This window comes from Festucalex cinctus, chromosome 3 (genome assembly GCF_051991245.1).
Source record: "Festucalex cinctus isolate MCC-2025b chromosome 3, RoL_Fcin_1.0, whole genome shotgun sequence".
Lineage (NCBI taxonomy): Eukaryota > Metazoa > Chordata > Actinopteri > Syngnathiformes > Syngnathidae > Festucalex > Festucalex cinctus.
In genome coordinates, this window is record NC_135413.1 from 15,408,938 (window position 1) to 15,435,811 (window position 26,874).

At 40.4% G+C, this 26,874-nt stretch overlaps 1 protein-coding gene across 1 annotated transcript; it reads left to right on the forward strand.

Moving 5' to 3' along the window:
• Positions 1 to 4,462: 4,462 nt before the first annotated feature.
• Positions 4,463 to 6,259, forward strand: phlda2 (pleckstrin homology-like domain, family A, member 2). The gene is made up of 2 exons (XM_077518020.1): positions 4,463 to 5,005; positions 5,268 to 6,259. The coding sequence occupies exon 1, from the start codon at positions 4,548 to 4,550 to the stop codon at positions 4,962 to 4,964; it is 417 nt and encodes a 138-aa protein (XP_077374146.1). The 5' UTR covers positions 4,463 to 4,547; the 3' UTR covers positions 4,965 to 5,005; positions 5,268 to 6,259.
• Positions 6,260 to 26,874: the final 20,615 nt, after the last annotated feature.

The following is a 26,874-nucleotide window of genomic DNA, read 5'->3' on the forward strand; positions in this document are numbered from 1 at the left end:
CACCACCGGGTCCTCCTTTGGCAAGCAGCGGTTTCCACTGGAGCTCGCTGTGCAGCCCACGCTGAGTCGCTGAGCCCGGGCATGCCTTCACCACAAAGTTTCCTCAAAAAGGATACGCCTGCGCCAGGTGCGCACACCTTCAGGCATTACCAAAAGTCCCTCAAACAAATTGGAGAGGGAGGATCAACAGATGAGCGATACCACTTGTCGAATGAAAAAAATAAGAAGACGATTAAATGAGAGCTGGAGCTCGTCGAGGGGGTCTGGCTGGTTTGGAGTGGAGACTTGATGACCGCCAGATGCTTACAGCCTCTTTTTTTAAACAAACTCAAGGAGACGGGCGATGCACAGCAAACATGAGTCATGTGATGAAGTCAGTTATTGGGTCGAGTCATGTGAGGATAATAACACAGCAAAAGCAGAATGGCGTCATGTTGACTCAGTTATTACTTTGTATGTGGATCACTTTTTGAACTTCAACAAAACAAAGAATATTCTGCTTTTGTCTGGTCAAATAATAAAGCACTACCAACCTTTTTGTGTTATATGATTTGCTTGCCCCCCCCCCCCCTTTTTTTTTTTTATCTATTACAGTGTGCTTAAGAAGGAAAGGGCTTCTGACACGTTTGGGTGTGACTTTTAGTCGTCTGATAACCAGCAACACAACCTTACCTCATGAATCTACTACTCATGATCAGGAAAATGATTTGGCTAAACGTGTAGGAGTAGAGAAAGACTTGTTCATCTATCTCTAACAACAACATATAGTGAGAGGTAAAACAATTACAGTAAATTATTTTCTATTACGGTATAAAAAAAGAAAGAAAGAAAATGAGTGGGTAATGGGTAAATGGATGGAAGATAGAGTTGAGAATTTGCTATGATACGCTAACTTCTTTGCATCTATCAATGTATGTTTAAACAAATAAAGCAACAATGTTATGAATTGTCCCTAACTTATAAATTGTTACAACATGAGTTCTTGCCACACAGGTGACTGTTCCACCGGCAATTTGCTGATCTGGAGTGTTCTTCTGCCAAGTCACATAACCCCGGGTTTACACCGGTTGCGGTTGCGGTGCGGCTGCGGTGCGGTGCGTCTTGACTGCGTGCTCCGGACGCGTCAATTTTTTGGCCAATCCACACCGGCTCCGCACAGCTGCGGTCCGGCAGCTCCGTCGCCGACCACATCCCGCCGTGTCTCGCGTGACCGCGCGCGATCATGTGGCATTAAAAACAACGACAAACACACAGAAAGTCTGTGCTCAACAGAGAAGCAGAAAGAGAGGTGGACTTTTTTTATTTTGTGGCTTTCTACCTCCAATATAAACCTCTCCTCGTCCATGTTCGCTGGTGTCTAAACCGTGAATGAGCACCTCGCACGTTAACTCCAGGCCCGTCTACGCCCACATCACGTTTTGCTAGCATGCTTGCGAAATAGGAGCTGGCGAGTGTTTTATCTTGAAAGGTAACCGGAAATTTATTTTGAAACTGCGTCGGTCTTCCTGTCCCGCTCGATGTGTTTTGTGCTAGTTTGCCATTTGCCGGAGGCCTACCGCTGGGGCGTCAGGCAAAAATGGAAAATAGGTCTATCCTAACCCCGGGTTTTCACCGGATGCGGTTGCGGTGCGGTTGCGGTGCGGTCCGGCGACGCAAGCAATTAGATTCCATTCATTCCAATGGTGCAGTTTACACCGCTTGCGGGTGCGTTGCGTGTCGACTGCATCTCAGCTGCGGCGTGCCGCAGGCCTTCCGCAAGGATAGACCTATTTTCTATTTTTGCCGGACGCCGCAGCGGTAGGCCTCCGGCAAATGGCAAGCTAGCACAAAACACATCGAGCGGGACAGGAAGACCGACGCAGTTTCAAAATAAATTTCCGGTTACCTTTCAGAATAAAACATTCGCCAGCTCCTATTTCGCAAGCTTTTCAGCAAAACGTGACGTGGGCGTCGCCGGGCCATGTGCTCATTCACGGTTTAGACGCCAGCGAACATGGACGAGGAGAGGTTTATATTGGAGGTGGAAAACCACAAAATAATATATGACACGGCACATCCTTTTTATAAGGACAACCAAAAAAAGGATGCTGCATGGAATCTCATAGCAGAAGAAGAAGAAAAGGTTAAATCAAAAGAAGTCCACCTCTCTTTCTGCTTCTCTGTTGAGCACAGACTTTCTGTATGTTTGTCGTTGTGAAATGCCACATGATCGCGCGCGCGCGGTCCCGCGAGACACGTTGGGAAGTGGGCGGCGACGGAGCTGCCGGACCGCAGCTGTGCGGAGCCGGTGTGGATTGACAAAAAAATGGACCCGTCCAGAGCACGCAGTCAAGACGCACCGCACCGCAACCGCACCGCAACCGCATCCGGTGAAAACCCGGGGTAAGGCTCCTCAATTTTTATTTTATTTTTTTTATTTTTTTATTTTATTTTTTATTTTATTTTTAAACTCGTAGGATGATAGTGTTGATAAAAGTATTGATTTACTCCACCCACTTAAGGTCATATAATATTCGATATATAACAAATGTTTGTCATGTGCTGAAGGTTGGATCCCAAAGTGCAGACACAAATAAAGTTTTAACTATTTATTCACATCTAGAGGCGTAAACAAAGAGAAAAACAAACAAACTTGACTAGACGAGAAACAAATAGAGTTGCACAGAGGGACAGAAAGCAATAATCCGGCAAACACACACACTTCTAAGACCGCTACTACAGACAGTGAATCGATCTGATTGGTTGTGACTAAGCAAAGGATTAAAGATTGACAACACAAAGCTCCTGACATCACATAACATCACATAGCCTAAAACCAGTTGAAACTAGGTGCTGTTACATCAATTCAAAACAGACACTTGACCTCACGGTCATGAACTCAAACATAACCCTGGCGTAATCCAGAGTATCCCAGACATGACAATGTAACTTTCAGACATTATATGTGTGGCATATTAATATGACTTCTACCACCTTCAGTCAAGTTCACATATTCAAATTTGACCTTTTGCTTGAACAACTCACCTCAAAGAGTTGAACATACAAACATATGTTAACAATTGAAAACACGCATTGATGTGTGTACGTATTGCACACTTAAATTACAATAACGTGTCTGAAAGATTTTTTTACAATGTAGAGTGCAGAAGGTACAATAATCTTTTCTGGTAGTCGTTCATACGATCAGGGCTGGACAGGCCATCTGGCATACAGGGCATATGCCCGGTGGGCTGGCCTCTTTTGGGGACGATGCAGTGCTTTTTAATTATTATTTTTCTTACATTTTACCCTGAGAGATTGCCATAATTTAGAGGGAGCAGTCAGATAGCAAACTGAAACATCATCAATAAACATGAGTGGCAGAACTAAGTCAAAGTGTCAGGGCCAAATTTTTTGTTTGTTTGTTTGCTTTTGTGCCAGTCCAGCATGAATACGATAGAAAGTGTTTCAAAAAGTGTGAATACTGAAATACTGATGATATTTCTCAATAATGTTTTTTATTATCCAAATGTCATTATAATCAGGCATACATTTATAAGCTTTTCCACCAACAAGCCCAGGAACTTTGAGTTCTGGGTAAAGGGAGTTCTTGGTTGTAAAAGTTCAGCAAGTAATTTAGAATTGTGTTTCCACAGCGCCTTAGAGTTATCGGTAATTAATTCAAATGATTTTGATTGAGCCCAGCTAATGTAAAAACAACTCCCCCAAATTTGACCAATCAGCTGTGGCCATTGCAGCCCGCCCCCTCAAAGTTCCTGCCTGGCTCAGCAAGACCCTGCTGCTGAGATAGTACTTGGATGCCCCCTGGGGAATTTAATTACCCTGTAATTGTTGTTGGTGGAAAAACGCGAGAATTGAATTTTACCAAGGTAAACTGAAAAGTTCTCCAAAAGTTCAGGCGGTGGAAAAACGCCTAATATAATTGTCTTAAATTCTAGTGTTTTCAGCATTGATAGGCTGCACAAAGACATGATCGCACGGGTTTATCGTGTGTGGCTTCCATTTGGTCTTGAAATCATCTCAACAAGGTGTTTTTTCTGTAATTTTAGGATTCTCTTTTGACTGGTCAGAATGGAACATCATAGTACAATTCAGCAAAGAAATAGCAAGACTGAAAACTCCCCCAGAGAAAAAAAAAGAGGTTCTAGCTAAAGTTGTGTTCTTTTGACAGAACTAGCTGACATGTTTGGACAAATCCCCACAGTAGGATGAGAGTAGAGTTGTTAATTAACGTGTTGGGTGTGTGCGGTGCTTTGGTCCACCTTTAGAACTTCCTCTGGCCTCTGAGCCTCGAGCTCTCCGCCCACACAGACTGCACGCATACGCACAGCCTTGAATCAACCCACTGACAACTGCTGATGCATTCCCAAACCAACTGACGTCAAGTGGGAGGGCCCCAGGCCGGGGCCGGACTATAAAGGTGCTCCTCCACGACGTGGTTCATTCACAAATACCCAGCGTGGATTACTCAAGAGGCTCCTTCCTCGGGCTGCTCAAACCCAAGTTGACTTTTTTTTTTTTTTTTTATTCAGAACATTTTCCAAAAAATGAAAATGTCCGCGGCCGAGATCTCCCAGGTGCTCAAAGAGGGCGAGCTGGAGAAGAGAAGCGACAACCTTCTCCAATTCTGGAAGAGGAAGACGTGCGTCCTGACCCCCGACAGCCTCAACATGTACGCCGACACGCAAAAGCGCACCCGGGGCAAAGAGCTCAAATTGCAGAGCATCAAGAAGGTGGACTGCGTGGAGCGCACCGGCAAGTTCGTCTACTTCACCATCGTCACCACGGACGACAAGGAGATCGACTTCCGCTGCCCCGGCGAGGACAACTGCTGGAATGCGGTCATCACCATGGCCCTCATCGACTACCAGAACCGCAAGGCCATCCAGGACTTTAAGACGCGGCAGGACAACGAGAGCGCGTCTCCGGGCCAGCAGGAACGGCGCATGGCGAGGGCTCCCTGAGACCCCCCCACCAAAAGCCGCTCTCTCCTTTTCCTAATATGGTGAGTTCACGTGTTCGAAATAGTTCCCCAAACTCCAATAAAAGGCGCTTCAAATTCAAAACTGTCAATGAACAAAATACAACTATACTGAGACATTAAAGTCAAATACAAGATGAAACAAAAAGTAGATAAACTACAATAGAACTCTTCTTCCTCACAAAAAAAACAAAAACAAATATATAGGACATCCGTCACTATTAAACAAAACAAAAATTTGATTGAAGTAGTGTTTCTCAACTCTGCTCTTCTTGTTTCCCCTCAGGATGTGTACGTGTGTGGCCCACACAAGAAATAATCATTCAAGGACCAACCAAAAGGGAACGATGACGTCATCCGGTCCAGAAATGAAGGATTGCGGACTGAGCTGTCACAACGACTCTCGCATGTCTAGCAGAGATTTTCCAAACTCCACTCACATGGACTGACAAGTGAAGTTTGCTCTCATTGGAGGGGGGAAAAAACCAAACAAGAGATCTGTAAAAGAATGTTAATTTATTTGTTTCCAGGATATGGTGTATACTGGTAAACTGCACTTATTGTTTAAATTATTTGCTCGTTTCAAAGCGTGTTATGTGTTTATGTATTTATTGCAATAAATATGTGCATCTTTTTGGCATAATATGAAAACATTGTTTGTTATTGTTTATTTGAAAAAAAATGCTTCATATACCTTTTTAGTAGCGGTTGAGGCATTTTAGTGCAGATCTGGATAAAGGTGTAAATTCCTTTTTCTGCTACACACTACAGTATTTTTCATTTTTTAGATATATTTCTCATTGTTAAAAAAATAAATAAATCTGTACCAGTGGTAGGAAATAACAGAGTGCAATCACTTTGTGACTGGTATCTGTAATTTACTTGAGTATTTATTTTTAGGGTATTTTTTATTTTATTTTTATTTTTAAACTTTCTACATTTGAAGGCAGACACTGTATTTTCTACTGCTAAGTTAGAAAATAGGCTTATTTTAAACCTCAATATGATGGCCTAGTTAGTTTTTTTTTTTTTCTCTCTCTCTCTGTTGTTGTTGCCAAGTTATCAATATGGGGACTGTGCACAATTGAAAAAAACAAAGAAAGAAAGAAAACGAGAACATTATGTGCATTTAAGACTTGGTACATTTCTTCTTTTACTTAATTAAGAACAGGTGTTGTATTAGCATTTCTACTTTTACCGATCAATTAGTGTGAGTAATTTTGACACCTCGAACCAGACATAACATTGTGAATAAAGTCTCTAAGTGGCAAAACTGGATTCACATGTGTGAGGTGAATTTATGAACATTGAATTTCAACAAATGGAGTAGTCTCAGACTTCAAGTGAGCTCCAATTTCTATATTAGTTTCATTCTCCAGAGGTTTTTTTTTTTTTTCCCCCAGCCGACATGCAGTTTGAGGCTCTGCCCATATCTTATGACTTCAGAGGCAGTAACTGTATATACTTGACTGTGGGAACGTTCTCAGCAGTTACATTTCTCAGTAAATGCCAGACATGCTTCGTCAAAAGAGAAGGGTGGACCGGAAAGTCCCTTTCCGTTCCAGAGTCAGGTGGAATGTGGGACTTTATTGTCAGCGGGAGCCTTTCAAGCTTAGGTCATAGCTGATAAGCAGAGCCCTTCGGAACACACCTTAACTACTTCTAAGGTGTGGCGCATGGGCGTGTGATCTGGCACATTTATGGTGTTTCACAATGCGCCTCGCGTGATCCCAAATGTGTCGGGTGGTTTACCGTCAGTTGTTAGAGAATGTGTTGAATGATAAATATTTTTTCCTGTAACACTTCCTTGTTGGACTGATGTAATAATGAATGTAATTAGTAAACACTTGAGATTTCATCTCAGTTTCTTTATGAAGTAAAACACGTGAATTTAAATATACAAAAATGAATTATCAACACAACTGTTCTTGTTATAAACTAAAGCAAAAGTTGACTATGTTTACATGTGGTCAGTAACCCTTTCATAACCCAAATATTCAGGTTTTGTAAAGCCATGTAAACACCCGCCAAAACCCCACTCTGCTCACATTCAGGTTTGTAAAAATCAGAATAAAATAAGACACCTGGATTACTCATTTTCTTACCCAATACTTGGTTATATTAATACATATCTGGATACCGCAAGAAATCTTGGTCTTTTGAGTACAGTCAGGAACTACTACAGGAACAGTCTTATAGAGGTTGTAATCTGTTTCATGTTTGAACAGCATTAAAATAAAATATTAAGGCTTAATGTTCCGTTCATATAACATTCTTCCATGCTCAAGGTGTGAATCCTAACCCGAAGTCAGACGTTTTGTTGAATATTTTTCCATTAAAAATGGAAGTTTAAAAATCGATTCACACACACACACACAAAATATTTAAAAAAAAAAAACAAACATAAAAAGGCAATGATGATAAGACGTTGAATCGGTAAGACTACCGAATGAACAATTCTGAGCTCTTTAAAAATAAATAAATAAATAAATAAAAAAAAAACAAAAAACGATTCAGCCGCCTATTCAATCGATTCGAGAATCGCGCGATGTAGTATCGCGATATATTGCCGAATCTATTTTTTAACACCCCTAATATATATATATATATATATATATATATATATATATATATATATATATATATATATATATATATATATATATATATCTCTCGTATCATGTTCTTAAAAAGAGTGAGGCCAAGTAAATAGAGTAGAGTAGCGTGTCGGTAGAGCACACATGCGCCGAGGTCAGAGGTGAAAGAAGGTTAAAGCAGTAGGGAAGTGCATGTTGAGGTCGCAGTCCTTTATTCAGCTTTGAAGTGGGATCACGCAACAATGAAGGCGGATGGGCCTCCCTTCTAAAAATATGGTCTAACAAATTTCCACCACTTTAATCTCATGCACATCATGTGGCGGTGCCTAAGCCAACGGGCCCATGAGCTCATGTGGGCTGAAGTATTTGTTACTGTGGGAGAGCAGCTCATTCTTCTTTGTGAGCGCACAACGTTTAGCGCTACTCTGGGAGAACATTCCTGACTCAGCAGCAGGTCAGGAGTTGTAATTGTAATATGTGTAATGAACCCTGGACCCACGCGCGAGCAGACACACAGAACGTGTCTTCCGCTCGTAAGTGGTAACTATGCAAACATCCTCTCATGGAACACATCCCCATGTCGTACTTGCCGCATCACAGTGGCTGCATTGTTTCATACTGATGGAAAAGATAAGCACACTAAGACATGCAGGATACCTCATTCATAAATATTCTGTTTTCTAACATAATTTCGAGTCCTTCTGATCTGTCTCACATAATATATATATGTACATTTTTGTCGTATACCTGTATTTTTTTGAAAATACAAATAGGCCTACAGTGCCATTTAGACAAAAAGAGCCACCTCGACGAGCAGACTCCCATCACGGCATCATCACAAGAATTTGATTTCCACAAGTGTCATTTAACTGCAGCTAGCATTATCTCCATGAAAGCAAGTCACGAGCCATGGAAACATGTCTGCATCTGTAATCTCATTGCTAATACGGCTTCAATTTAAACATGCTTAAAAATGAGCGTAAAATATGCTAATTGCGTGAAACAGTACAAAGAGGTGATGGATCAGGTTCGTAGAGTCCCTGCATTTCAGTGTAATTTTTGTTTGTTTATTTGTTTTTGAAAAGAAAATAATTTTCTTGGAGATGTCTGGAAAAAAATTTCAATAAACTTTTTGAAATTAGCCTCTCAGTTATTTAATTTATGTCAACCTATATCTTTTATAGAAGAATTATTAGCTTTAACATGGAACCAGAAATTAAAAAATAAACTAATTTAAAGGATCATTGTGGAGTTGGTCACTTTTTTACTCGCAACTGCCACCTTTGGCCTGGAGTGTAACTGCAGCCTCTGTGTTAAGCTAGCACATGACGCCACTCTGCCCGTCCCCCACCAATGAAATTGTGGCGTGTTCGCCCCGATTTTCGAGGAGTATGTTACTGCAAGGCCTCCCATGCTGTCCAACTTTTCACAAATGTTCTTGTAGTGTTGACAGATACGCCATAGCTCTAACGTGGGTGTCACTCTGCTTACAGGAAGCCAACAAACAGACGGTCGCCCCCTCACTTCCTGTAAGAACATGAAAGATGACGCCAACAGGATGAAACACCGGCGACGTCATGTGTAAATATAAAAGCTCTCAAACCCAAACATCGCAGACCACCAGGATGTTTCCTCACCACCGACCTTCCAGAACTGTTTCATTCAAGAAGCGTTCACCGGCTTGTTTTACTGGAAACAACCTTCTTTGGTATTTTACAGCATGATACATCACTCAGGTGATCACATACCTGTGCCTATACGTCAGTCAGACAAACGCCCTGAAGCTATGGCTCAGGCAAGCGACGGTTTGATGAAGGGAAGATTTCAAATGAGGCGTAATGGAATGTTGGACAAAAGCATGTTTTGTTTTGTTTTTTAAATAATTCACTGTAATTCATCTCCTTCACTCAATTTAGCGTCATAGGATTCCCATATAAATATGTCCCAAAAGACTCTATTCTTTGCGTGTTATCATGACAACAATGTTTGTTTACGTTTTTAACAGACATTCATTTTTGCTTAGTGACTCACAGTCCACTCATCCACGTCACCGCCTATTCTCTGGCCCAGTGAGTAAAGTGAAGTTTGTGATACAAAGCCCTTCGGGCACCAAGACACAATAGACATACTTGAGATAACACTATAGGGATTAATTGTGTGACAACCCTGGTTGGGAATCACAAGATAGAAACTAAAATACCCTCAAATAATGACTACACATTATGCGTTTGTATTTTCCCTGAAATTGGCAATGTGCTTGTTGCTACTAAGGAAATGCTGGAAATAAACATCTTCGACAGAAACAAGCATTTACATGTCAAAGTATGGCAATATTGTCCTAAATATAGTTAGCAAGCCTGTTTTTCAAAGGGAATCTTGTGAATGTAGCACACACGCATACACACACATCCAGTGTTGGTCTAAGGGCAGCCTGCTGGGGATCATGTTGCCGGGCCTCAGCTGTCCACAGAGAAGCTTCAGGCTGAGACAGGAGACGTTGTCAGGAATGTCTGCAAGGCAGCGAGGAGGTGGACGTCTGAGGATGAGAACATGGAGGCGTCACAAAGATTTACACCAGATGGAAACTTCAGAGGAGGTCTTTAGTCCGACCGGATTTGAAATTGGAGTTAATACTTCGATATGTACTAAGCTACACATCAAAACTAAACACAACAAACTCCAGTAATTTGAGTATTGCTTAGACTCTTGCTAATCACATCATTACATATACAATAAAAATGTATTTAATTCATTAATTAATTTAGTGTTTTTTTTTTTACATTAATATACTCCTTATTACAACTATAAGTGCAATTTCTTTAAAAAAAAAAAAAAAAAAAAAAAAGTTTTAAAAGTGCCATTGGCTGGAATGCAGCCGACTCCCCTGCCAATCGAAGCGGCTCCCCTCACTCCTATTAAAATGAGCATAGTTGAAGTGACACAGTGCATGACACCGCAGAAGCAGAAATTGACTCGCTGGGGTCCGTGCATGAGACTGGCGCACTGCGTTTTTACAGGTAAACTGCAAGATCTGCGCTTATGGATGATACAGTTGGCCACGGCCCTCAACCGTGCATCGTTGTGTGTCATGCTTTGGGTTGGGTTTGGGTTGATTTTGTTACTTTTGTCATGGCTTAGGTTCAATTTTGATTTAGTTTGATTTTGTCCTCTGTTTCTTTAAGTTCAATTATGATTTGTGTTTTGCGTTGTTGTCCTTGTGTGCCCCCCTAGTTTTGTCAAGCATTGTCATGTCCACCTGTGTTTGCCTGCCCTTCCTCATGTGTCAACCAATCAGCATCCTCTGCCACGTGTCTTGTCCTGCTGTGTCAAATTGTCAATTAGTGTATTTGTGTATTTAGTAGCTTGTCTCCCTTATGTCCGCGTCGATTCATTGTTGTTTTCTCCCCGTTGTGCTGCCAGTTTTTTGCCTTGTTGTTTCCCCAATGTCTTGTTTTGCTTCCCTTTTGGATTTCACCTTTGTTTTGGTTTAATTAAATTCCCTTCTTACGTCACCTCTGCCTCCTCACCCCACTTCTCTGCATTTGGGTGCACAACCACACCTAAAACTTGACAGTGTGTGGTTATGTGGGTTTTCATTCCTAAAACAGATACAGAATGGTGCGATGATTAAAGACTAAATAAGCGAAGTGCGCATTAAGTTTGTGCATGCGCAAGGGAAAGAAACGAGGCTACCAACTACCCTATCAATTTGATTAGATTAGAGTGGTGACAATCTTTGCGTAACTGTACACTTTAAAGCTTTCAAGTCAACTTCCCCAATGTCAGTAAACCACATGCTATGCATGTTAATAAAAACAGCAACTTTTCTTTCAGAGCCGATTCCATTGGATCTAATTCATTTTCAATGACTGTTTGGTAGTTTCGCCTACCCACAATGTACCACGTCGCTACCCATAATGCACCTTGAATTTGAGATGCGCACTTCGCTTACAGTCCATAGGTGTGAGTGTGAATGGTTAATTGGTCACCGTTATATTGACTGGAGACCAGTTATTGGATGGATGGATGGATGGATGGATGGATGGATGGATGGATGGATGGATGGATGGATGGACAACCCATAACCCATCATTCACACTTCTGAGTTACCATAACATGGTGAAGTGGTTCATCTGCCTGTTGCTTCTCTCCAGCCAAGTAATAATACTAATAATAATTAGGGGTGTTAAAAAAAATCGATTCGGCGATATATTACGATACTACATCGCGCGATTCTCGAATCAATTCAATAATCGGTAGAATCGATTTTTTTTTTTTTAATTTTAGGATTCACACCTTGAGCATGGAAGAAAGTTATATGAACGGAACATTAAGCCTTAATATTTTATTTTAATGCTGTTCAAACATGAAACAGATTACAACCTCTATAAGACTGAAATTTCAGATAAATAAATAATACATTTTCATATAAATCTTACACTCTACAAGCTTACTGATTAGTATTTTCTAAATTTGAATGGAAAAAAATCGCAACAATCGACTTATAAATTCGTATCGGGATTAATCGTGATACGAATCGAATCGTCAGGTACTAGGCAATTCACACCCCTAATAATAATAATAATAATAATAATAATAATAATAATAATAATAATAATAATAATAATAATAAGTTGGTAGAGTTAACAGGGTACCATTTTGTTAGTACTCTAAATTGTGTGAATAGGTGCAAGTTTTTACGTGAGTCGATTCATTGACTGGGAACCAGTCCAGCGGACGATGATGATGATGAAAATGGACAATTGAACCAAAAATGAGAGCAAAACATGAGCATCCACCAGCATTGAGTTCAAGCATATCTTAAAAGAGGCGAGGGAGTTCCACAGAGTGACTGACTGATAGGAGTGCTGTTGGTTCTGAACGTTCGGAGCGGTTCACACAGTCAAAAGAGGCTCCAGAGAGACATTTGTCTTGCTTGCACCTGCCTGAGTGGGCGTGTAAACAAAAGACCAAGAACAGATGACAAAAACATGATATCTCCCTGTCTGAATGTCAAATAGGAGACACTCTTCCCAACTTCCTATTTAGTTTTTTCAACCATACGTCTTTTTGGACATTCCCTTCATTAAGTGTCCTGTTTCAGACATTTTTGAATTCAAGCCACAAGATGTACGGTAAGTATATGAATAAATGAATGAGTGAGTAATCTAAGAGTTGAGAGAATAAGGACAGGGCGAGTGAGCGCAAGGTGACTAATACTCATCAAGGTGTAGCTCAAAGCTCCAACATTGTGTAACCGACATGAAAGTGAAGGTGAAACAAATGCGTGTAATATAGCGCAATAACGCCCCCGCGTAAGGGTCATTATCAAAACCAGGGGAAATGAGTTCTCGGTGAGTTCCGCACCAGAGGAAAGCAAGTGAAAGAGAAAGCAAGAAGAATGAGTAAATTAAAGTCATGAGGGGGAAATCCACTACAGAGAAGAGAAGATTGCAAGGGGAAGAATCTGAAGTTAAAATGGTGCAGCAAATAGTCAAGCACAAACATACTGCACCCTCAGAAGGAATCTGTTCAATGTTTTCTTCTCGGAAATGGATTTACGTGAGCAAACAAAGACACTCATTATCAAACACTGCCTGCATTCCTACTTAAGTTGATTATTTGGTATTTTGAAGCAGGTAGCTTTTCACAGTTGGGAAAACAGTCAAGGGTCTGTATCAGGCGAAAAAGAAGCATTTTCTACTTCATGCAAACAAGTCATTTTGATTCAATTATAGGGATATTCGATACCACGTTTTCCTAGACCGATAACAGTACAAGTACTCAACTCTTGAGTGGTCACGATACCAATAACACTAGTACTTTTGACACAAAACAATAGCAGACCATTTTCAAGAAAGACCTATATTTTCCTTGAAATAGAATTAAATTATTGGCCGGATTGTAGAACGGTCACAAGAGGGCAGTATCGTTCGCTGTCACAAGTATAGATACCTTGAAATTAGGCGGTTATCAGCCCAATACGATATCTAAATGTGATACTCGCCCATCGCAATTACATTATAGCCAATTAAAGCTGAATCTCTACACATCAATCACATTGTTCTTTGTCCAAATATTTCTGGACAAAAAATTTAAAGCTTGATTCCCATGAATTACTTTTTAGCAAATCTTTACTCATGATTACTTCTTAGTTTCAAGTTATTTGATTGACCACTGCTGTATTCAACCATTAAATGAGGGCTGCCAAGTCAACAATTTTGCCTTAGTTTGTCGGAATGAAATCACAGTTGTAATTACTTAGTAAGACTTGCAATGCAACTCTAGCCATAAAATTCATCTTAGCGTTTCGGGATGATTTCCTAATTGTCCCACGTTGGTACAGCACTGAATGAATTGTGCAAGCACACCATCTTGACAGTATTATCCAAAACTTCCAATTTGAGACTTCTGATTTAGAGATCGACAGATAATCGGTCGGGCCGATAATCGGGGCCGATATTTGACATATTGGTACATATCGGTATCGGTCTGTTTTATTAATCTGACGGCCGATATGAGCGATCCATTTAAAACTCCGTCTTTTCGCTTCGAATGCAGCCCAGAGCGTCTCTGTCTGTTATGGAGTCCAACTCCAGCAATGTAACGCCCATAGCAGCATTTGATTGGTTAGCCGTGCAAGAGCCAGAACCAATCAGTAGTGTATGCCTGTATCACAGTAGCCGGTCACACACGCACCCACGTACACAACGCGACAGACACATGCTTCGAAGGTAAGTTAAAAGAGAAGAGACTCCGCCGATCGTTTCACCATGATAAGCTAAACACATTGAATTATGTTGTGTATTAAATGCACTATATGAATGGAGCTGCATTGCCTTGCATTGAATCCCCGCTAGCTAACAGTGGTGTGTTCAGCTTAGCATGTAGGCTAACACCCAGTAGCTAATTCGCTACTTGAACTACTCGGGGAGGGAATCACACACATTTTCACTTAATTAAGTAAATAATGTTTGTTAGAAAGGTTCCAAATATTAACAGTTGTCATTATTATATTGTCTAGTTCCATGTTAAGAGTAGAGTAACGTCATTATATTTACCTCTCGTGACGCACACATTGCATTCTGGGTCACGTCCATTACTTGTTGCATAGCGGTTATTATGCAGTGAGATGCCACAGTGACACTAAATAGCGTTTAGTTACTTTATATTGTGTTTATTTGTCGCACTGGTTTGCCATTGTGTGCCTTAAGCTTCGACGTCGATTTGATTGACAGCTCGTTGTGCACCTCGTTAAAGTCCGCTCCGTAACAAATTAAGTGTCTCAAACACCGTTTAACTACACGAACGTGTCCTCTTCCGTATGTTTGGCATTAGTAGAGAAGTGCACTAAAGTATAGTGTGCTTATTTGCTCGTTTTGTCTCTCTTTTCACGTCATGTCTGCCGTCATTTGGGACATTATCCTCTCAATGGATGCCACTAATATGTAACATCTACGGCCGTACACGGCTGCAATTAATGTTCAGTGATGTAATTTCGTTACGTGCATCATACTTTGAATAATGAGCTCATGTTTGGTGTGTTGTATAACTTTCTCGTGTGTTAGTAACTATTCATGTGGACAGCTAAGATAGTGCTTGTTAATGTGAATTAGCAATGTTGCAGCCCAGTTATTACTTAGACAAGTACATCTGTGCCATTAAGTGATACAGTACAGTACAGTAGTGAGAGAATAGTGTGCCCATATACACACACGTGTCTATAAGTGTAAAACACATTAAACAGCAGAAACTGGCAGCGGTCCACCGCAACAATGTCTGTTTAACCAAGTTATTCTTACTATTATTATAACCAAGTTATTTTACTCAACCCTTTTTCTGCGTTGATTGGGGCATCCTAAGTGGCAGTAAACTACATGATGAAGTGTCTTTTGACAGTTCTCTTGTAGAGAGGAGTAGCATGATATTGCTGTTCTCGATTTAAGATCCTCAGCTTATCAAAACTGTCTATATGGTAACAATAACAATAATCATAATAAGGTCTACAAGAACTGTATGGTGTTCAGGGATGAATAGTTTTTCTCATGGAATTTTTTTATTTATTTTTGCTGTAGTAATAAGTAATGCCACAGCTGATGCACATTTTGAATGACAGGGTTCCTCCTATTACTTCAAAATATAAAAATATAACATTTATAGAATAAAACTACAAGTATCCCAAATGCTATAAAAGGTAATGTCACATTGGCCCCCACATTTAACTCCCCCCGCCACCAACGTCTTATTGCAGATAGAAGGATGTAAGATGAAAAGTGTAGTGTGAGAATCCATTGTAAAGAACGGTTAGGGTTTGCATTATTCAAAAATTTGGTGCCAACATTTTAACTTTTACTGCAAATGAATATCGGCTTCAAATATCGGTTATCTGCCTCCTTGACTACCGATAATCGGAATCGGTATCGGCCCTGAAAAAAGCATATCGGTCGATCTCTATTCTGATTTTAGTGGGGGGAAAAAAATAAAATAAAATGTCTCACTTAATATGCATCTCTATGACATCTTGGTCTACTTTTCCTTGGGATACATACTGATAATTGGGCAAAATTTGAGAATTCTTTTCAAAGGCAGGAAAGTCAGATTCACAAATGTTTGTAAGATGATCCTGACCAATTATCACGTGCTATATGGGGTCTTTTAAAAATTATTTTCCAATCTGCTTCAGAAGGCCTGGGACAACAATTGTAAATGTTAAGCCTGTTACTACAACCACTTCCTAGTAAGTAGCCAAGCAAAGAAGTAGCTGCCCCACTATTTGCCTTTTTTTTTTTTTTTTCTCAAAAGTAAAAGGTCAGGATTCCAAAAAGTCTTTTCTCACACAAGCCATTGCCGTCGTACCAGATCCATGACATTGTTAGGCTACTTGGCTCCAGTCACGGTTCACCTCGGCATTGCGGCTTCAACCTGACTGCCAAATGTGTCCATCAATTACACCTGATTGTTCATGTAACCAAGGTGTGTGGCAGACAATATTTAAACAGGGTGTAGGCTTCACTTTATGTCTGCGTATTTTCACAATCACCCAAGAAGCAGCACGTCTGGTTAATGAATAGCTCGGATTGAATTATTCATTGAAGTGATTATAAATAGTTTGTGGGTGTAGTTACATCTGATCAGACTACTAATATAGTATTTGATGCCAGAGGTCAAACCTGGCACTACTTGACCCTATTGAAGCCCCACCACACTTTATAAATCTTACTAGAGGAAGGAAACAGGAAGCCTTGCAAAAGGAGGAAGTGTTTTTTTTGTTTTTTGTTTTTTTCATGGCTTAAGGGTCTTTCCCAAGACGAACAATGCTTTCCTCAGTTCAAATGCAACCCGAGTCATGACTGAGCAAAGTGGCAAACTTTTGGCAAATATTCAACCTTGTCTTGTGTGCAGAATTAATCTAATTAACCCTTTGATGCACAACATATTCACACCCCTTCTCATGCACAACTTGGTCGGGTCACTTTTGACCCATGTTGTGCATCAAAGGGTTAAACAGTATTGCCCTCACAACACATTTTATTAAGTTCAGCCATGAAATGTAATGGGTTAAAAAAATAAAAATTTAGTTGGTATAAATGATACTCTGGGTGTATAGAATAGCATAATGTGTAACTTACAGCACTATTGTGTATTTAACATTTTACACGCTACATATTAGGCAAAATATTTAAAGTCTATTAATTAAACAAAGGATATTTATAAAACTGAATTGATAATTACAGTGCATTTTGTTGTTGTTGTTGTTGTTGCCTATCTCATTTCTATTGACTTCAGCGATCCAAAAAGGTCAATCTTTATCATTTGTGTGGAACATATACTGGGATTGGTTGGCAACCAGTCCAGGGTGTCCCCCCTACTGCCCAGAGCCAGCTGAGATAGGCGCCAGCAGCCCCCGCGACCCTTGTGAGGAATAAGCGGTCAAGAAAATGGATGGATGGAACATATAGTTTTTAATGGTATTTCAAAAGAGAGAATAATTGAATATTTGTATACCGTGTGGCAATTTGGGGGAACCATGTACAATCCATGTCAAAAACAGAGCACAGGCCAAGAACTTTACATTAATTTTTTATTTTTTTTAATCAAATTTTCCCACATATGCAATTGAAATTATGTGAGGATATTCTGAAGCACTGCTTACTTGGGAATGCAATTTTGGCCCTTGTGTTCCAGACGGGAAGTCCCGATGATGTCATCTCCCAGGGATGTCATCTTTAACGCGCAAAACTACATGCAGACACACGGCAGGATGTCAAAAACATACAGCTGTCCTCAGCCAATGGCTAAAACATGAGCGCAAACGTCTAGTTTGTATCCCCACGAGGTTCAGTACATGTCCACAGCCGTTGAAGTGAAGAGCTGCATGACTTGTGGGAACCAGATTTCAAGGTGTACTTTTACACTGCAGTGAGGGAAGCGTGACGAGACAAGACTTCAGGCTTTAATATATTTTTGACTACTTTTGAAAATGCAATTTAGTGGGGTTTTCTATGAATAATATGCATCCCCAGCCTGTCTACAATCCAACCCATTTGTCCAGCTACATTTGTCGTGTGGAGGTTGTTTGCTTACAAGAGGTCAGATATGAAAAAGCAGACGGTGGTTGGATACTGAAGCGGTTGTGTATTGTTTTGCCAAAATACAATATGCGGTGGTTATTTTGCCGTGACTGGCAACTTGCCACCTAGTTGGCGTGACTTTGTGATGCTAACTGGCTTCTAAGTGGTCTTGACGAGACGCCGTTGCGACCGTGCAGTAGCCTAAATGTGCACATTTGTGTTATCCATAACCGTTTGTAAATCTCTACAAGCATTCATGGCAAATCAGAGACATACACGGACGGCAGAGTAATGCTCGCAGGAGTTGCTGGTTATGGCAAATTAACCACTGCCTAAACAATTGCAAGCTAACTCTACAACATATTCTCTGTAGTAACGTTATGGTACTTTTTTTTTATTACGGTAAAACGTTATGCTACTTTTCTACATATTAAAATAGTTCTCAAATGTGTAAAAGACATGTCTGTCTAGCTCAAATTGGTACGGTTGTACTAGACTGCTTGTGCTTGGCTGAGTCGTTTCCATTCACACCATTAGCCTGGCTACCTGAGTCGAAATCACAGCCCCTTCGAGTGAGAAACTTATGGCCTCGGCGCAGCGATTTACATAAATGTGACACGCCCTGAAAACAGTCTGTTTTGAACGGTTTTTTTTTTTTTTTTTTTTTTTTTAATATTGATTTAGAGAGAGCAAAAATGTTAGAGCCAAAGTCAATTTTGACGAATGCATGTCACAAACATGTCTTTAACACATTTGAGAACTAGTTTAGTATGTGGAAAAGTGGCATATAATGGGATTTGATATAATTTCTCAATTGAATCCAAAGGTAGAAAGAAAAAGGTGCCATCTGCTGGATCTGGCAAGGTACTGCTTCCCTTCCAAAGCCCAAAGTGGCCACAGGTCAGACGTCCTTTCACACAATGCAACACACATGAAGACAGAGGAGCTTTTCACAGAAATCTGAAACACAATCCGCTTTCTTCATTCAACGACTGGCGAGTGTCTGCTTTCCGGGCCTCCGGGGCAGGGGTTTTGGCCGAGGTGAGGGGAGAGATGTTTTCGAGGGGGGAGATGTGGATTGTTGGCTAATGAGTCACTGGAGCCTCCTTCAAAGCCTGCTGCGCAACCTCAACAACCCTCAGCCTCTCGCACCCGAGCAGGGAGGTCCGCAGGAATCTGGGCCTGCCTGGACGGAAGAGCTGAGTGGGCAGTCCACATAGGAGTGAGGCGCAAAGAGGTCAAGTTCTTGCTGCAAAGGACACGAACGTTGTGATAAAGGCCTCGATTGTAGAAAATTTAGAGGATGCTTGTCAAGTAGTGCTTGTCTATGCATTGTGCGCAATGCAGTTTATTATCTTTCCGCATGGAGCTGGATTATAAACTACAACAACAAAATAGATACAGTTTCATGAACTTCCCTTGATATTAATATACTAGACCAGAGCAGGAATGGTTCATCAATACTACTCGGGGGCCACATGGGACCACACACTACCGAACCAGATGTATGACAAAAATGTTATTTTACTGTAAATATGGTAAAAAATGTGCATATGTGCAAAATACATGTTCTTATTAAATTTCATTTTTGTCATATATTTTTTAATGCATTTTTTAAATATCCACAAATATTTTTATCAAGTGCAAAGGGCTTTCTAGCATAAAAAATACCATTCAAGATTCAAGAATGGCACAAATCTGCTGAAGAGGAAACCAACATTTGCAACACCAACAAGTGCACAAACGTAGATTATTTTTTTTTTCCCCACAAAAGTCAACTCACTCAAAATGTTATTTTGGAAGGTACTATGTTTGTCCATATACCATTTCAAATTCGCAAAAAAAAAAATTACAAGGCTTACTCACATTGTAGCAGCCTAGAGGGTAGTATACAACCTCGTGTAAGCACAACTTACCCCGGGTTTACACCGGTTGCGGTTGCGGTGCGGCTGCGGTGCGGTGCGTCTTGACTGCGTGCTCCGGACGGGTCAATTTTTTGGCCAATCCACACCGGCTCCGCACAGCTGCGGTCCGGCAGCTCCGCCTCCGACCACTTCCCGCCGTGTCTCGTGTGGCCGCGCGGTCATGTGGCATTAAAAACAACGACAAACACACAGAAAGTCTGTGCTCAACAGAGAAGCAGAAAGAGAGGTGGACTTTTTTTATTTTGTGGCTTTCTACCTCCAATATAAACCTCTCCTCGTCCATGTTCGCTGGTGTCTAAACCGTGAATGAGCACCTCGCACGTTAACTCCAGGCCCGTCTAAGCCCACATCACGTTTTGCTAGCATGCTTGCGAAATAGGAGCTGGCGAGTGTTTTATCTTGAAAATTAACCGGAAATTTATTTCGAAACTGCGTCGGTCTTCCTGTCCCGCTCGATGTGTTTTGTGCTACCTTGCCATTTGCCGGAGTCCTACCGCTGCGGCGTCCGGCAAAAATAGAAAATAGGTCTATCCTTGCGGAAGGGCTGCGGCACGCCGCAGCTGAGACGCAGTCGACACACAACGCACCCGCAAGCGGTGTAAACTGCACCACTCGAATGAATGGATTCTAATTGCTTGCGTCGCCGGAACGCACCGCAACCGCACCGCAACCGCACCGCAACCGCAACCAGTGTAAACCCGGGGTTAGACAATTGCTTGCCATCTAGTGGTAAATGGTGATACTACAACTACAGTCAAGCTCTGCATATTCACGGATCAGCACCCACAGATTCTTCTCCTTTTTTTTTTTTTTTTTTCGTTTCAGTATTTTTTTTCATATTTGAGATTCTGTGAAAATATTTTGGGCAGCACGGTGATCGAGTGGTTAGCACGTCCGCTTCCCAGTTCTGAGGTCTCCGGTTCGAGTCCAGGCTCGGACCTTCCTGGGTGGAGTTTGCATATTCTCCCCGTGCCTGCCTGGGTCTTCTCCGGGTACTCCGGTCTCCTCCCACATTCCAAAGACATGCATGGCAGGTTAATTGGGCGCTCCAAAATTGTCCCTAGGTGTGCTTGTGAGTGTGGATGTTTTTTGTCTCTGTGTGCCCTGCGATTGGCTGGCAACCAATCCAGGGTGTCCCCCGCCTACTGCCCAGAGCCAGCTGAGATAGGCGCCAGCACCCCCCGTGACCCTTGTGGGCAATAAGCGGTCAAGAAAATGGATGGATGGATGAAAATATCTTAAAGCATATCGTGTAAGAGTAGAGTAAATTATTTAATAATGGTGACAGTTTGAGCCTGGAACACGGGATATTTATGTTCTATTAATATTACAGTGGTACCTTGACTAATATCAAACATTTTTTCCCCATTAAAATGAATTGAAATGATATTAATCCATTCCAAAGAGCCAATTTATGCAAGATGCCTTTAATAAAGATAAAAATATAGCACTATTGTAAAAAGAACATCCATCCATCTATCTTTCAATTCAGTTTCCAATTAAACCCTATCAACAAACAGCTGCATGTCACATCACTGTGTGTTGATGCCAATAATGACCCTGTTAGCGTGTGCGACACGTGTAGGATTTCAAACACGCATACACCAGCTGAGACACTCGTTTCGTTACAGCTCTCAGCCTCTCACTATTTGCTGTACTGTACCCAGCTGCAGCGGCAGCAGCAGCTGCAACTGTTTACCGCCATTTAAGAGGGGACAGGAAGAAAGAGGACGAACGGCATCGTCGCACTCACACCACAACTTCGCCTTGCTGAGATGACAGAACGAGCTCTGGCGTGAACAGGAAGTGGGTAACCGCATCTAACAGGCCGCAAGTAAACAGGGTGAGGCAGCAAGATCAAACAAGTAGCACTCAAGCAGATGGCTTATCTAGCTTGAGTTACCATGTGACCACATGAGACCGCATACACAGGTCAAAGGTCACTTAGGCCATTGCACAGCCTATAAACACAATGCCCTTTGGATTTGTACTTAAAAACAAAAAAGCGTAGACGGTGGTGGGAAGTAACGAATTATGATTTATTTGCAATGACACAATATATAAAACTTTAAATCTAAAATACACAGATGAGATCACCTACAGCAAAGCCGAGTCCAGTGATTTCTTCTTTCTTGCCGGTGTGCCAATTTATCAAATTGGGTATTTTATATGCATTTGCATATTATTACATTTATAACACTTGGGGAACATAATTTTGTGTGGAGGCCTGGAAGCTGTTTTTAACAAATTTTTGAGTATGGAATTCAAAAACGATCTCAGTTCTTCTCTATCACATCAATTTTTTTAAGTATAAGATTACTGTTTTCTTTAAAAAATAAATGTGTAGGTGTGTATGAATGTACGTAAATAAAACACTAATAGGTAATAGTGATGAGTTCTGAAAACTGGCACAAAAAAAAAAAAAAAAAAATCCAAAAACCTAGCTTTCTGTTTACAGATATTGATAGTACTAACCTATTGGTAGCTGCAAACCTCTATCACTGTCTCAATTTTGATTGCACAAACAAGTTGCCACAAAGCTGTAGATGAGTCCAATCATAATCAAAATTCTTACTACAGTCTTGCTACAGATAATCAATTGAAATTTTCTTATCTGGAGGGTAAGCTGTGGAGAAAAACCTTGAAAAAAAATGACTGCAATTTTGGAATCAGCATGCCAATTTTAGTTTCAATTCGCATTTTAAAAAAAATGAAAAAAAGAGAAAAAGAGAGAAAAAAAATCCACCCCCCAACTAAATCTCATTGTAATTGACAGTAAAAATGTATTTTTACTTTTGTACATTTCAGAGTTTGTCATTTTTTAATTTTGCATAAGTGTAGAAGTTAAATCATTATCTTTCAAGAGAATCTTATATGTATTTATTTATTTATTTATGGTATTTCATACTGTAAGGGTGCGTCTTTTTTTTGTCACTTTTTTGTCACTTACTTTTCTATAACTATAATTGGAGCTATTTACAGAGAAACTAATCTATTTGTTGGTCATAAATCTGCTGCAGGCCAGTGTTTGTTTTGTAAAAGTTTGGCACAAGACAGCGAGTGGTCAAGTAGCTCACAATACAGTATGTTGATTTGGCAGGTATGTACGCAACTTGCTGCCATGACAACAAATGCAGTGACTTTATAAGTACAGCAGAGCTAAGAGAGATATTTTTTGTTTGCGTAACAGCTGGGTGGAAGACATTTATCAACATCAGTGCTTTAAGTGATCTTTATCACATCCTCTCACCACTTGAAGCTCCTCAGCCTCTGTCAACACAGGACCTCCACCACCACCGCCGTCGCCACGCATCCATTTTCTTAATAACCACACCAACCTCCCACAACTGACAAGAAGAGGCACCGCTCTATTCCCAAACAAATCAGTGCCCAACCCTAAAGGGAAACAAGTAAATGTCAATGATTCATCTTTCCGTTCAAGACAGACGAAGCTTTGGTGAGTCAACTTTGAACTTTGAAACTAAAAGGGGTGGCTGTCTTGGGCTCTGCGAGGATAGAACAATAAAAATGAATGAAGAAAGCGCAGTAGACTACTGATCATTTTAAATGATCCCGTTTTATACTAAGGTCAAACAAATATTCAAATTTGGAACTATTCATTAGCCTATTGCTAAATACATTGCAATACCACAGCAATTAACTTGTGTAAATATCACCCATCCATTTTCTTTAGGGTTTGTCTTTATTAGGCTCTCAGTTTATCTGGAGGCTGTGGAACCTATCCCAGCTGACTCATATTTTATTATACCAGAAATAGAGAGGTGGGATAGACCCTGGATTGGTCACTCAGCAGCCAAGGGTAGATACAGAAAAACAAACACCATTCATTCATACCCACATTCACCATTTTACACATAGGCTATGGGTGATTTTGAGCCTTCATTGAACCTACATGCATGTTTCCGGAATGTGGTAGGATCCAGAGAATATCTAAACTCCACACAGGACAAAGCTAAACACTAGGGATGTAACAATACAGGCAATATCGTGATATTAGAACTTCAACAATATCGTTGTCGTAATGTTCACAATATTTAAAAGCCAGGTTGATTTCAATTTGTGCAGTTCTAGCACCCTCTGGTGGCTAGTTTTTTAGTTTTTTTGTTTTTTAGTGCAGTTTAATTTTTATTAGGGATGTTTTGGCCCTTCTATGATTAACTCAATATGTGCTTGCATTAGCGAGTAAATGCCTCAATATGAACTGTTATTAGAGATTGTAGTTAGTTTATATGTATTGCTGTTATGTACAAAAGCGCAATATTGTCTTTTTTTATTTTTATTTTACAATATTGTGACTTTTTTTTTTGTATTGCCAACATCCCCTCAATATCGTGATAATTATCGTATCGTGACCTTCATATCGTATCGTGATGTTTGGATATCGTTACATCCCTACTAAATACGAGTCCAAAAATTTTTCAATTCTGGGACTAAACGCCACTGCCATTGCCAGTCAAACAACAATTTGTGTTTGTTTGTCTAAGCATTATGTGATTGTTAACTGGTTGCTTTCTATTCCAGGGAGGACGACAAGTCGACAACAGACTCATGATGGGCAAATGCTATTCTCTTATTGGTTGAGAACTAGCTTTCATTTAGATTTAAATGGGAAAACGAGCAGGGGAGACAGTAACACTTCTTTTCTTTTCTTTTTTTTGTGCTAATTAACAGCTAGCTGTTATTAGCATTTAGCTTCAGAGCTAGCGCTAATGCAATACATCAAATCACAATAGACATAATACACTATACAAAAAATATTTGTGATGAAAATTTTAACTTTCGTATCTGGAAAATCATTTGTTTGTTTGTTTGTTTGTTTGTTTGTTTGGCTCATATTTTTTCAACTCAGAGACATGAGACTTCACCAGTGAGTTCCATTTATGTGTTTATGGACTGTATAGATGACATCACCGCAACTAATTTCTGATTGGTCAAACTCAAGAGTTTTACAAGTTACAACTATCCCTTTGTTATAAGTTAGGAGCACATGTACCACACCTATACAAAGAACCACTGAAAATGGTAAGTGTAGTTTTTGGATGATCACATTTTAAAACAACATACAAGACAAAATGCCGCCCATTCCCCCTTTTTCTATAGCATACCACTTTATTAAGCTGAAGCTGGGCACATATAGACAAACACCAATCAAACAAACAATCACACACAATTTAGAGTATGGTACTCAACTAGCTAACATGCATGTTTTGGCATGTGAGAGAAAGCAGAGGTGGAACATGCAAACGTTACACAGGAGTGTTTGAGTCACAATTCAAACCCGGCACTCAACTGCCAGGCAGAAGTTAGTCGGCAACATATTTGTGGTAAGGATAAATGGTGTACAGACATGAGTTCAGTCAAGGTATGTTTTGAATAGTTCATAACCATTACAGGAGGCGTGTGCCCTCTTCAAGCTACCATCAAAGATTCTTTCGTCTACATGTAAAACAGGCTGCAGGAAAGTCTCCAGTCTCCCCTCCCTCTCATCCTGCTCCACTTCAGTGGAAGACAAGTCCCAACAAGTCCCAACAAGTCCTCTGTCTCGACAAAAAAGGTGAGCTGGCTTTTTTTCGGAATGGGCCTCCACAGGCTGGGTGTGAGCAAACCTGAGTCCAAAACAAATGCTGGAGCACAGCTCTGGGTAGGCTTGGTCACAGACAGACAGACCCGCATATTCCAAGGAGTGTAAAACAAAAGAGTTCTTGGCCCTAATAAAGCTCTTCCAGCACACAACAGTGAAAGAAAATAAATTGTTACACCTCTTGTATGGTATAATTGTGCTATTTTGCACACGGTTACATGGACCTACAGAGTTGTACTTTCAGTGAAACTGTATATGTAATACTTACATTTGGTAGTGGTCCAATAATTGTGTTGAGCAACATAGCATGTGCAGTACTTTATCTGATGTGTTTTTGTTGTATGTTCATATGCATGCGTCTCTGGCACAAATGATGAGAGGCACATTGCTTTGTTAAGTTCACATTCCATCTCCAAAGATGTCTTATATCCTCTCCTTTATTTGTTCTGACAGTTTGAAATGTACATTATGGCCACCTGTTATTTAAGGGGGAACAGCATAGAACACATTTTTACGGTGCGCTCATCAAACTAAAGCTCAAGAAGAAAAATATGTAATGGAAACTATTATTGCAAACCTTTTTTTCAGCATTAAAGACCCTCCATGTGATAGAAGATTTTATATTGTGTTTTATTCATAAGTAATAACCTGTTGACAATCACATCTGTTGAGTATCTGTCATGTAAGTAACTAACCATTACCTAACCTGAAGACACTGGAATGAATCCAGGTCAGGTAGTTACGGTATTTATTGTGTTTGTAATTGCATGATTCTCTAGCGCCGTCGCAAACAAACACGCATGGGAGAGGCAAGATATTTTAGGAACCATTAAAATACATCAAATCACAGACAATTAAAAAGGGAGGTCACTGGCACGTCAATTTTGAACAAGCACACATTCAACCCTCTTGCTATGTTGCAGATCAGATAGACCCGATTCAAACTTTCAAATTTAAAATATATGAAAAATGCCAAAACAAATAAAACAATGTCTTCTGCTAGCCTTACATTTGGTTTATTTAATGAATTCGTTTTGCAAACACCAAAATATACTAACACCAGCAGCAACAGGGCAAAAAGGGTCGTGTGAATTTTGCAATTTCTTTCTTAGCAATTACACATTACATCCCGCCACCCAAACCTAAAGCCAGGAAGAGAATGACCAAAGTGAGTGCAACTGGTATCTTCATTTAGTTA